The 13,022-nt window shown below is 36.6% G+C and overlaps 1 protein-coding gene across 1 annotated transcript in view; it reads right to left on the bottom strand.

Moving 5' to 3' along the window:
- The window catches only part of LOC126184775 (uncharacterized), a 170,400-nt gene that overhangs the window by 119,629 nt on the left and 37,749 nt on the right, over nt 1-13,022 (bottom strand). The window contains exons 2-6 of the mRNA XM_049927328.1: nt 11,716-11,761; nt 7,137-7,538; nt 6,377-7,060; nt 6,225-6,298; nt 5,231-5,321 (exon numbers count right to left, since the gene is read on the bottom strand). Of these exons, the coding sequence (XP_049783285.1) occupies nt 5,231-5,321; nt 6,225-6,298; nt 6,377-7,060; nt 7,137-7,538; nt 11,716-11,722 (1,258 nt within the window). The 5' untranslated portion in view covers nt 11,723-11,761. The remainder of the gene's footprint in view (nt 1-5,230; nt 5,322-6,224; nt 6,299-6,376; nt 7,061-7,136; nt 7,539-11,715; nt 11,762-13,022) is intronic.

Below are 13,022 nucleotides of genomic sequence, written 5' to 3'. Positions count from 1 at the left end.
ACACAAAGACTATGGCAGGAAGATGATCTTCTGATACACCTATGTAAATTTCAGCTGTGTGAAAATCTGCACAATGAAAACTTATGCTCCTCAAAACAGTGGTGTGACAAAGAGAACACATCAAAATTTAGATAGATTTCAGTTAGTGAAAAAAAAAAAAGCTAAAATTTCACCTTGATCTGGAACACTACTTCCATGATGAAATGTGATTAAGCACGCAGTTGATCACTTAGTATGGGGACATCCATCTTTAACTAATAACCAGATGAATGGAGAGAATAATCATGCAACATTTTTATGCATCTATTGTACTCTGCTTCAAGCAGAAGACTTGTTTTGTTAATGCTCCACAACTTTTGTTGTTTTTATTGGGATTAACGGATTCCATGGTGTTCAGCTTGTTAAATCAACTAAGCACAAAATCCATGCATTTCAGACATTATTTATAAACTGGCAAAGTTTTTTGCTTCTTGTACATCCAGGACAATGTGCGTCAAATTCATTTTTAAATTCTAGATACTAATATTTCACATAAAAAATGAACATTCTGTTTGTGTCATTTTTCACCACTCACTCAAAATTCATGCGATGTCAGTTATAAATCACTTTCATACTTTCTACAAATTTAAGTAGATGCAATGGATATCTATGTAATGAAAGGTATAGTTTTGAGAATTATTGACAATTTCCGAGTGTTGAGCAGCAATGACTTGGTCGGAAAATTGTTTCCCTTTATTTGCTGTATAGGGACTTACCTGATTTGTGTAATACTTCCACTTTTACTGCTCCTTGAGAGGTGTGTTCCAAGAAGTACATTAAAGATTATGATTGTGTCATAAAACATGTCAAACAGTTGTCATAGCATTATATTATGTTCTACACATATTACAACTATCATATCACGTTTCATTTAGTTTTCCCCTTCATTAGTGTGTGTATTGAACGTATTTGTTGAAAATATGATATTTTAGAGAATACTATACCAGTCTGTTAGTGAGCATAGCTTCAATAGAAGTTCGAGAGACAAATTTTTGATTGTCTTCAGTGAATTACTAAATTTTATTCAATCTAATGTGCGCCATACTCTGCAACTGGTGGCAACCTGTTCCCAAAGTGGCTGCCAAACAGATTCTTAGTCACTTAAAACAAGGCATCCAAGCACACTCTTTGAAGGGACAAGGTGATCCTTCCTACCTAATACCACTCCTGGGTGTTTTTACACCAATTCTTATAGAAAACTTTTGAAGCTTGTGGTGTAACAGATCTTGAAATTTAAATTTATTTTTTTGCTAATTGGAACAATATCGCAAGAGCCACAAAGCAGTCCCAATTCAAACACTGGATTCTGGTACAGGATTAGTTGATAGTTGTCAAGCTATAGGAAGGTGTTGCAAATTTGTACATTATATGAACTTCTGAGTAAATACAGGATCTATCACTACTACTTGACTTGACTGTAAGAGGAGAGTCAGTGGTTTATCTACTGACACTGTACACGGGAGGTACAGACAATGAAGAACTCTCCCATACAAACAAGTTTGACGTGCAGTCTCCCACTGAAACCGAGTTAGTGTGACACTTGTAGAAAAGCCTACTATGTCCAATATTGGGGAAAGTAAATACAGGAGAGTAGGTGCTTTCTTTACTATCAACAGTTCTAATGTAAAGTTAATATCTATATCCCTTAGGGAAATGGCAATATTAGGTAGGAAGGATAACCTTGTCCATTCAATGTGTATGCTTGGATGCCTCATTTTAAGTGACTAAGAATCTGTTTGGAAGCCACTGGGGGAACAGGTTGCCACCAGTTGCAGAGTATGGTGCACATTAGATTGAACAGTAGGCGTCATATGAATGACAAGTTTGCACTTTGATCATTTCGGAAGACAAGATTACCCTTGTTAATGCAGTTTCAACAATGGTAACAATCTGTACCACTCTCACGAAGTGATTTTGGCCCCCCTAGTTATGAGTCAAATGGAAGGATTCAACAAGAGACTTGTTAAGTATTGTGACTAAATAGACTGTTACATCCTAGGCTGTAGGGTCCCCTTGAACGTGTCACAAGCAGTTACCCTAGTACTTGCCTGTTTGTAGTCAGTCTGACTGTTAAGAGCCCTTTTTCTCAGAAACAGGTAGAGGTATAAAGTTGAAATTTATGTCAAATACTAAGGACTGCTGTCCCTGGCATTGTAAATAATTTAAATTTCTAAGCCAATCTGATAAAAAAGGCCATATATGTCACATATTTTGATACAAATTTACTCATCAAAACCTATAGATTAAAAATATACATAAATGTTGGGCTTGGTGGTCTAGCCTTAGAGCATGTGAATGGAAATCAAGAGGTCACGAGATTGAATCTCTGTCAGACAGCAGATTTTTCAGTCTTTGTTTTAACTCAGCCTTCACCTCTCAATGCTCTGAGGAGTCGCCAGAAAAGACACTCATCAATGGCGTAAGATAAATACATCTAGTGTGCTCCAGCCACCTCCTCGAAGATTTATGTTCACAAGAAACCATTGTGAAATATGTGGTTAGACCTCACTGCCACACAAGCTAAAAAATGACATGAAGTTTCAGGGTATTTTCATCAAAGTCTGGTGCACGATTATACTCGGGATTTTATTACTGGTGATCGACAAAAATTTTTAACTCATTATTTTGAGCTTTATGAGATGTCTTTATATGTCTATATGTAGTCATTCATTATAGAATGTTCTTCATTAATAAAAAAAATACTTTTTACATAAATTTTTAAAAGATCATTAAGTTAGGGGGTTAATACAGCTGTGATAAAAATAACTTTATCATTATTATTATTACAGTATTATTATTACAGTATTAGTGCAATATCCAAAGAGCTGCTACCCACAGATGAGACCCTCAGAATTCTAGTTATCAATTGTTGAAGCACCCACATTAAAGACACAGGGTTTGATGCACTCTTAAAAAGCATTTTAGCTCACATAATACCAGTTACACAAAAATGGCTACAATTCTATACAGATAGCAGTGCGATTTCTGGGGTACGTCTAATTGTATATTGAAAGGATATACTACTGGATAATGGAGGTGACATATCTGTTGCAATCAAGAAGATCAAATCCACTGAAATTGAAACTAAAGCTGTATGTATGAACAAGTTCAGTATCAAGCGAGCGTTTAAAATTGTAACTGCACCCCTATATGATACTAAATAAAATGATAAATTAAATGAATAGTAGTAAGGTGGATCAGACAATTTGAAAAGGGAAAGTGATCGGTTGGAGTTAGACATAATGGAGATTAGTGAAGTCCAGTGGTAGGTAGAACAGAACTGCATCTGAGTGCAGGGTTATAAATACAAAATAAAATTGGGATAATGCAGGAGTTGGTCTACTAATGAAGAAATAAATAGGAATGTGAGTAAGCTACTATGAACAACATAGTGAACATATTATTATAGCCACGATAGACATTAAGCCAATACGCTCCACAGTAGTACAAGTTTATATGTCAACTAGCTCCACAGATGAAGACATTGAAAAAATGCATGACAATTGATGAGGTAAAAGAAATTATTCAGATAGTTAAGGGAGAAAAAAATTTATTTTTGATGGGAGACAGGTTCAACAGTAGGAAAAGGACAAGAAGGAAAAAAATATGAAAAAAAGGGCCGTGGAAAGGAATGAAAGAGGAAACCGCCTGTTACAAGTTTGCACAAAGTGTAATTTAGTCATCACTAATACTTGCTTTGAGAGTCATGAAAGAGGCTTATAGACATGGAAGAGACCTGGAGACAGTAGAAGACTTCAGGATGATTATATAATGGTAAGAAAGGTGTTTCGCAAGCAGATTTCAAACTGTAAGACATTTCCAGGGGTGGATCTGGAGTCTGACCATAATTTATGGTTATGAACTATATACCGGAAAAAATACCAAATTGTAGGCAACAAAGGAATTGGGACCTGGGTAAGTTGAAAGAACCAAAGGTGGTTGTAGATTTCAAAGGGAGCATTAAACAAAGATTCACTGCAACAAGGGACAGAAATACAGTAAAGATAACAAATAGGTAGCTTTGAAAAATGAAATAGTTAAGGCAGCAGAGAATCAAATAGGTGAAAAGACCAAATCCTCAGATATTACAGGAGAGATTTCATTTAATTCATGAAAGGACATAACATAAAAATGCAGCAAATGAAGCAGAGCAAAAGGAATACAGATGTCCAAAAAATGAGACCGACAAAAGTGCAAAATGGCTAGATAGGAATGGCTGGAGGACAAATCCAAGGCTGTAGAAGCACGTATAAGTAAGGGAAAGATAGATACTACCGAGAGGAGAATTAAAGAGGCCTTTGGAAAAAAAGGGAAGCAACTGTATCAATATCATGAGCTCTTATGGATAACCAGAACTACGCAAACGAGGGAAAGCTGAAAAGTGGCAGGAGTATACAGAGGAGCTATGCCAAGGAGATGAACTCTAAGGCAATATTACTGAGAGGTAAGAACTAGATGAAGATGGAGATAGGATATATGATACTGCAAGACGGAATTTGACAGAATACTGAAAGACCTAAGTGGAAACAAGTCCCCTGAATTGGATGACAGCCACAATAAATTTATCCCATCTGGTGTGCATGACATATGAAACAATACTATCCGGTCTAATAACTTATGTTATGGTTGGATATAAGATGCCATCCAGTTTTACAGTTGTATCAAACAAATGTCTAAGAGAACCTGTGCTCTGAAGAACTAATGTCAACTATGAATTTCATTTAGACTGTACAATTGTTATTTCTACTGTTTTACTGTTTTCAAGTTCATCACGCCTGTTTTATTTCTGTGTCCAAGTATAATTATTTGCTTAGCAGATTATATAGCTATTTATAATCTAAACTACATTTTGTGTTCTGTAGGGGTTAATGTCTTATTAGGTTATACACAACAGTACAACACTGTTTTAATTTAATTTGCCCACTCTGTGTGTTTTAAGTTTATACAGGAACACTTACATGAGATTACCCTCAAAACTAGTGGCAAACAAAGGAAAACTACGTGTAGCTGTGGAACTTGCTTCCAGGAGCAAAACTGATAATTAAGTACTATCTGAAAAAATATCAGACAAAGTCATTTCATACTAAGTTGCTTAATTGTGACATCTTTCAGTTATATGGGAGGGGAAAGATGGGGGAAGGGGCTTTTTGTGCTTCTTTATTTCATCCATTCTTATATGAATAAGTCTTACCATTAGTCGGTGAAGTGCCTTCTGCAGCTTTTTCACATACATATGATAGGGATCGTGCATCCAGGAAAATTGACTTATCATCAGCTTCAGTCTATTAAAAAAAAATTACAAAAATTCTCTTAGCATCCTTCATAATGAAACAGTACAACATAGATACAGAAAAGATTGTACACTTTAAAAGTAACATTGCACTAAAAGCAAGTGCATGAAGAAAGACTCAACTGGATTGGTATTCAGCAAGCAAGTATCATAAGAATGCTCCCAAATATTCTGGTGTTTGCACTTAGAATTTAAATTATGTAGTATCTGGCTTCTTCCCATTATAGCTACATTTTACTAAAATGTTGCTAACACAATTCAGGGCTAGCATAAACTAAAATGTATCTAACAATATTCTTATCTCTTTCATTAGAAAAAGAATGTACACGATTGTAATGTAGGCAATGAAAATACACTGGTGCCCTACCTCTGAAAGTTAATGACACTAACTTTCTAGGCTCCCATCTATTTTAATTTTTTAGAATACTTTAGTCATAAATTGATAAGTGCCCACTATTTCTGTATTATTGTACTTCATTACAGCAGCATAAAATGTAAATTACTGACTCATTCCAATAAAATTATATTAAAGAAAGGTAAATGTCACTCTGATAGTTGGTTTGACTACCATGGTGCTTTACTAGGCATGGAGGCAGTATGCCATTGCCTTCCTCTTACCTTTGAATTGACGTAGCTAGTTATAAAGAGACATAAAGCTTAACGTGAACTCCAAACTATGGCACAACATTGTCACACCATAAAGGTCACTGCCATAGGGGAAAAAGATAAGTGATAGAACTTGCCCACTAAGCCATTGATTAAGTTCAGTTACCTCGAATGCCATAACATACTATGAATACTTTTTATTGTAAACACTTGGTGTAAAAAGTTTCAGCAACAAGGAAATTTTAAAGATAAAAATCATCCAAAGTTATCAAAGTAAAGGGATACATACCTTTACTTCAAATCCATCTTCTCCAAGACTGTGTCCCAGGCGCTCAGGTTGCACGCCACATGTAGTTGCAGTTCCTTGTATGCAGGAGAATTATATTAACGTTAATCTGACAAAGAATGGAAAAATAAAAGTATATAATTATAATAACTTACCACATTTCCCAATTAGGAATCCCTTTAATTTCCATGTACTTGGCGTTTTCCAACTTATTTTTGCATCTAGACTGTTTATATCTGCATATAGATCATCAAATGACCTTGAAATCCTGGAACTGCCACTCTTGCGACTATTCTGAAATCCTGTATTAAGGATATCACCAGATGACGTACCAGTCCTCAGCCATGGTGAATTACTTTGAATCTCCATCACACTTCTTTGCATAACTCCATTGTCTGGACTTTGTACTCCTAACTTTTGCACACTTGAAAAAGAGTATGAGCGACGGTGTCCGATTAGTTCTGTTTTAGGTTCAGAGCACCTCAAATCTGTTACACTGCCACTTTTAAAAAGTTCCCTCGAGTCATTTAAAGCTTTCTGAATACATTTTTTCACACGTTCAGCAATGACTGCTTTGACTTTTATATCTGATGTACTATATCTTCTGCTTCTGACAGGAGCACCAACATTTATTTCACTATGCACTACGACATCATTTGTTTTCTGACTGCTGGAACCAGAACTTTCATCGTGTTCACTGTGGCTGTTGTGCTTGAAATCAGTAAAGCTGGTTTTGTTTTCTTCTACACACTGTACAGTCTCATTGACAGATCGAGCAAAAACAGGACTTGGTAAATCGAGCAGTTTTGCAGTATTTACTACTTTTTCTTCTCTTGTTCCTGAAAGAAAATTATTGTGTGAATGATGTGAGATTGTACAAGGACTGATCTGTTCATTTGAAAATTTAGCTCTTACCTGTTAACAATCCTCCAGATCTATCAAACTTATAGATGTCATCACTTACATTCAAATAATTCTTAACTGACTGCATATTGGTGATGTCTACCTGAGATGAAAGCACACTAATATTCTCACACTTTGATGGAGTTATCTTAGAATAGATGTCTTCCATATTCTTTGTTACTGGTTGGATGTTCCCAGAGGCTTTTTCAAACACCATCTCAAAAGGGTCATCCTTGCTGCTTAAGTTCTTATTTGTTAAGTCCATTAATTGGTCAAATGGATTCGCACCATAGTCACAAATCCCAAATGACGTGAGAGGAGCGGGTAGCAAAGGTTTCATGGAAATACTTCCTGGTGCTCTTCCTGAATCTGAATAAGTAGTATTAAAATCAATCAATTCATTTTGATCTTCTCCTACGGAAAAAAGAAAAGAAAAAAAAATTAATGAACAAAAACATTTATTCACACACACACACACACACACACACACACACACACACACACAAACACAAACACAAACACACACACACAAACACACACAGACACACACACACTAGTTAGTGGTACTGTTAGATAGATTTTTAGTCAATAATACCTGGCAAATCGTGAAGCATAATTTTTTACAATTTTACACACACTGTGTTCTTAGGCTGAGGACCATGTGATACAGACCGGCTGCCACATCATCCTCAGCATAAAGTGTCATTTGCATGTGATATTCAGAGTAGAGGGGTCAACAAGTAGCTCCTTAACTGGCATCACGAAGCTGAATGTATCCCATTTCCTCTGATAGTATCAGGAACTGGCTCCAGGTTCTCTGCATGACAGTCAGACAGCACTGACCACTCAGCTATGGAGGTGGATAGAACCAAAAATTCTATACCTAAATTAGCCGCATGGAACAGATTTGCTTATTCACAAATCTATGACCCCTACCGGAACTAGAGTTGCCCCTTCATTTCTTTCTAAATTTTTGGACTTTTTCATAATTTAATATAAATAGTTCTTGAAGCAGCATACAGTTTTAATCACCTGTGCTTAGTATATTTACGTTATGCAAGGTTTTATACACAAGTACCAAGTAATGGCAATGTCAGTTCCAAATACAACTGTATGCCCCTTCTACTCCAAACTGCCTCAGTAGTCCCTATTAAAGTCTGAAATATGCAATGAAACAAAGATACACTACAATCACAACAACTAAATACTATAAAAATTATGGTAATCACATTTACTTGGCAACTGCATTAGTTTAAACAGTGAAACAGAAAATGCAAATCACAGTGAATGCAGTACAGACCAAATTTCTGGCATTAACTGTATAAAAATGTTCCCCACTGGCATAGCTAATAGAATAATGTGCTATAATGCAGAAAATAAAAAAGGGAGTACAGGACAGATGGTATTTCCATAAACTACTAACCACATTATCACTTGGCAATACTCTGCACCATTCACTCTGTTGAATCACAGCTGTATTATTTAAACTCACCTGAAAATTTTCTTTCTTGTGATATATGTGCGAGTATCAGGGGAGGGGGGGGGGGGGGGGGAGACTGATCATGTTTCATTCATACCAGCATGCAGCCCTGACTATGAGGAAAGCAGAAAGACATCTTTTTACACCCCACAGAACTGAAGTGGAATTTTAAAAATTGGTGAAAGACTGCTATTACAACTATTTCATCTCAGATTCATCTCTCAGTGGAACTGTTTATAGAAGTTAACTTTGTTACTGTCGATAGTAAATGAGTTTACATTCTGAGAGATAGGATGGTCTATTAAAGCAAAATCTATTCCTCTTATCTTATAATATAGCAAAACACACATTGAAAATTTACACAAAACACATCTGTCAACGAAAGGACAATCACAAAAGTGGTGGGAGTGCCTTATCAAAGATGAAGTTGTTCAAAACAGCACAAGCTCAAATGAGGGAAGGAAATCCCAAGTGTCTTTTCCAAGCAACCATCCCATGGAAAATCTAAATGAAGATGGCAGCACACAGCTGTGTACCACTGTCTTCCTGAATGCAAGTCCTGTGTCTTAACCACTGTGCCACCTCAGCTGGTGAGAAATGCTGTGGAGTTTGGAAAGTGGGAGAGAAGTACTGGCTAACTGAAAGTAAGGCAGGATGTGAAGAGTGCATGAATAGCTATGTTTGGAAGAGCATTTACCCATGAAAGATAAGCTTTCTACTGCAAGTTCAGCAGAGCCCTAATCTTATGGGCATTGTAAGAAGTTGCAATACCTTCCAAGGTATTTACAATAAAAATTAGAAACTCGTGCAACAGAAGCTTCCTTCCAAATGGAATTGAGATTTCATAAAACAAAAGTTATGCAATAATGAAATAGTCTACATTACAGCTGAAAATTACAATACATTACTTTGGATATTTCTTGAACTGATCCAGTATTGGGTGAACTTTCTTTTCCTTGACTGGCCTTCTACATCACCAAAGACAAATCCTACAGAAAATGTCTGGGATTATTTGTAATAACAGGTGACACATTGCAAACTATGTTCCACATTGACAAGTCTACAGAATAAAAGGATCAATGAGTGGCTTCATCTGAAGAAACTTGTGCACTCTCTTCCTCACCAAACTGTGGCCATTACCAAGACTAGAGACTGTGTTACGTGATGATGCCTTGGAAGTGTTTCTTTGTTCTTCATATGAAATGACTGACATCTGGCAGATCCTGTTAGCTAAATGAGTCAGCAAATTGTTTCTTCTACTAGATGTGCTAGTTGTTTTACCTCAACCTCCCCACCACAAATGTACCTTTAAACACCCAGGTAAGTTAATTCTCCAAAAAAACTACATTTACAAACACCTCTGAAATAAGTTTCAGCATTGTTTTTATAAACTAAAAAAATTAACTATTAAAATATATAATCCATATTTATTAAAGATATGGCATATAAATTTCAATTTGTCAGTGTAGTCACATCCCACATCAAGTCTACAAACTTTCTTGGTGCCTCAAGTACTCAGCTCTATTATAAAAGTAAACATTTTGAGCTTCTAGTGTTGTGTCTGTATGCCCACTACTCTGCACTACTTTCACAGTGTTAGGCTCAGGGATATTTTGAAACATGGCTGGGTAATACACCAGTAGCATGTCCGCCTGAGCTACCATGTTTATCACACTGCCAAGTTCAGCAAGCAGTTGGGTAGCAGCTGTTACTAAATGTTGTACTCCAGTTTGTTTTTGGGTTGTATGCTGCTTGCTGTTTTCTTTCCTGATTTTAAAAGAAGTGATGAGACTAACCCTGGTCCATTATGGGATTCTAGTACAACTCTCAACACTAGAGGGTATTAGTGATCCCTGCGACCATGTCGGTTCTGCTTTCACAAAAGCAAAAATCACTTTTGTCTGCTGCTGCCCCTGGGCGGGGGAGGCCGGGCTCATTTCCCACACTGCTCCTCTCCTCTCGGGCAGTCTAAGTTCTTGTTTGTTTATGCTTGTGAGTGGCTGCCACATGGGTGTATCAACATTATACCGGCCATACTGATCAAACAGTGTATGTAGTAGAGCTGTATTGACCACAGGTAAATGCTGAGTTTCGTTCAGGGCTATTTGTCCTAGCATAAGTGAGGCTGCAGTTCCCAGTCTACCACAAGCATTACAGGGGCTAATGGAGATAAAACATCTAAAACTTAAAAAGTTTAAGATACAAATTCTGTAAAAACTGCTCTCATTTTTACTCATATTTACTCACATTCACCCAACAAATAATATTCTAGCATTCCAATTGTGAAACAGTGAACATGGTTTCTGCACTGAAAAATGGATAGATTAAATGACAGATAAAATAATAACTCAATAAAGTTGGCTAGATGACTTACAAAAAGAAAAAGAAGCTGGGTGAGCCAGTCAACCTAACATATTAAAATGTAAAAATCTTAAATTCATCCACAGGCCCTGGCAGGCTCAAAGGTACCGACCAACCATCATGTCATCCTCTGCCAATGGTGTCACTGGATGCAGTAAACAACACATTAAAAGCACCTCACTAAAATTTAAGAACCAGGTAACATCTCACACAATCTTAAAATTTGTATCATATTAGATCCATCATTTGCAAAAATAGAGGGGAGATAAGCGGGTAAACTGAAATTTTACACATCTGTTCAAAATTCTATGACCTATTTACAGACATGTTAGGATGAATTAGTTTTCTTCATGTGTGGCTCCATAGCCACAAGAAATTGTTTGAAATATGACATTACTTCTGCCAAGATTATATTTTTGGAAAACAGCATTTACTTGTACCACTATTGATCAATCTTATCTATAGACCCATTTTTAAGAAGACTTTAATGTACAAGATCACACATACAAGTCTTATGACATCCACGTGCCAGGCAGTTACCGCCATACATAAACAATGTGATGGATTACAATTAGATCTTATCTAGACATTAATCCTACAAAATATTTTCTCGCACATGCTGATCAATGGCTGTTTAGGTGGGGCTTTCTTCCTCTGCAATCATTTAAAAAAAAAGTAGATCAACCTCACTTTAGTAGTACTTCACAAAACTTTTGTCATCATTTGTTCAAGTTACTAACAGTAACTTACCTGCCATACCTCTCCTCCGTGAGTAGTTTAGGACCTGATTCTTCACCTGTAAAAGTAACAGTTAAGATCAAGAAAACAGGAAATAAACTACGCACTTACTGATAACAATTAATCAAAATCAGGAAATGTTGTTTTAGTATTATAACAAAGAATATCAAGCTCCCATACTACAATGTTTGATTGCCACAGAAAGTAAAGCTGATGTCAACCCAAAGGCTGATAGCAGCATTACAGCGCTCTAGTATTAATTGTTTTATTGGAGGTGATGTATCCAATTTTCCTCAAACTTGTGAATTGATTTATTTAATCAAACCTACAGTTTAAGATAAGGACCAACCCACAGCACAACTTTGTGTTCTTCACATACACAGAATATTGTCAAAGGTGATACACTAAAGCAGAAAACATCTCTGGAATGCCTGGAAATCAAAAATCGAACATTCATTTGTAGCCTGCTAGTTGACCGCTTAACATCCTTTTAGCTACTTAATATCTGCCAATATGTTACAACAAAAAATTCTGCATTAAGTTACTGGTACATGGCACCGACAAGTAATCTATCTCAATGCTCAACTATACTCGCTTAGCAAGCTACTGTAATCAGTGTAGGCTGATGCACCAGGAGACCACTGAAAGTAAAAATAATCAACTAAATATGATATACTGTAAGTGCAAACAATGGGTATTTCTATTATGGGATGGCTACAAAGTGTTGTTCAAGTGATGAACACGGAACATCAACTGGTCTGCTTCAGTTTGATTGACCATTGAATGCGACAGAAGTGGTACTAAGTATCATCACATGACAAAGGACCATTACTATCAATAAAGACAGCAATGTGTATGCATCAATGACATCACAGAAGGCGTCGGTTGGTTTGTGGTGGTCGAAGGGACCAGACTACAAAGGTCATCGGTCCCTTGTTCCATGACCATAAAAACTCACAAGGCGTAAAAACAAGTAAAAGAGGTAACAAGGGACAACACAGAACAAGAAAGACAAAGACCAGAAAACAAGTAAATAAAAGCGCAACGAGATTTACAGCGGTTGACTGACCATAGAAACAAAAAAGGAAAAGCCAACCACCAAGAAACACACTAAAAACCACAATCTAAAACCGTAGGCCAAAGGCCAGACTCAACACAAAAAAGGACACAAACCCTTAGATTGAGCGATAAAAGCCCCCTGCACAAACAAAACTCAAAACTAAGCCTGCCATGGCAGCGTCATCCGATAAAAGTGCAGGGAGCATATCAGGCAGCGTAAACATCTGCCTGAGTGCAGTTAAAAACGGACAGGCCAACAG

This window comes from Schistocerca cancellata, chromosome 4 (assembly GCF_023864275.1).
Source record: "Schistocerca cancellata isolate TAMUIC-IGC-003103 chromosome 4, iqSchCanc2.1, whole genome shotgun sequence".
Lineage (NCBI taxonomy): Eukaryota > Metazoa > Arthropoda > Insecta > Orthoptera > Acrididae > Schistocerca > Schistocerca cancellata.
Note: the sequence above shows the minus strand (reverse complement) of the source record. Positions and strands in the feature narration are given on the sequence as shown.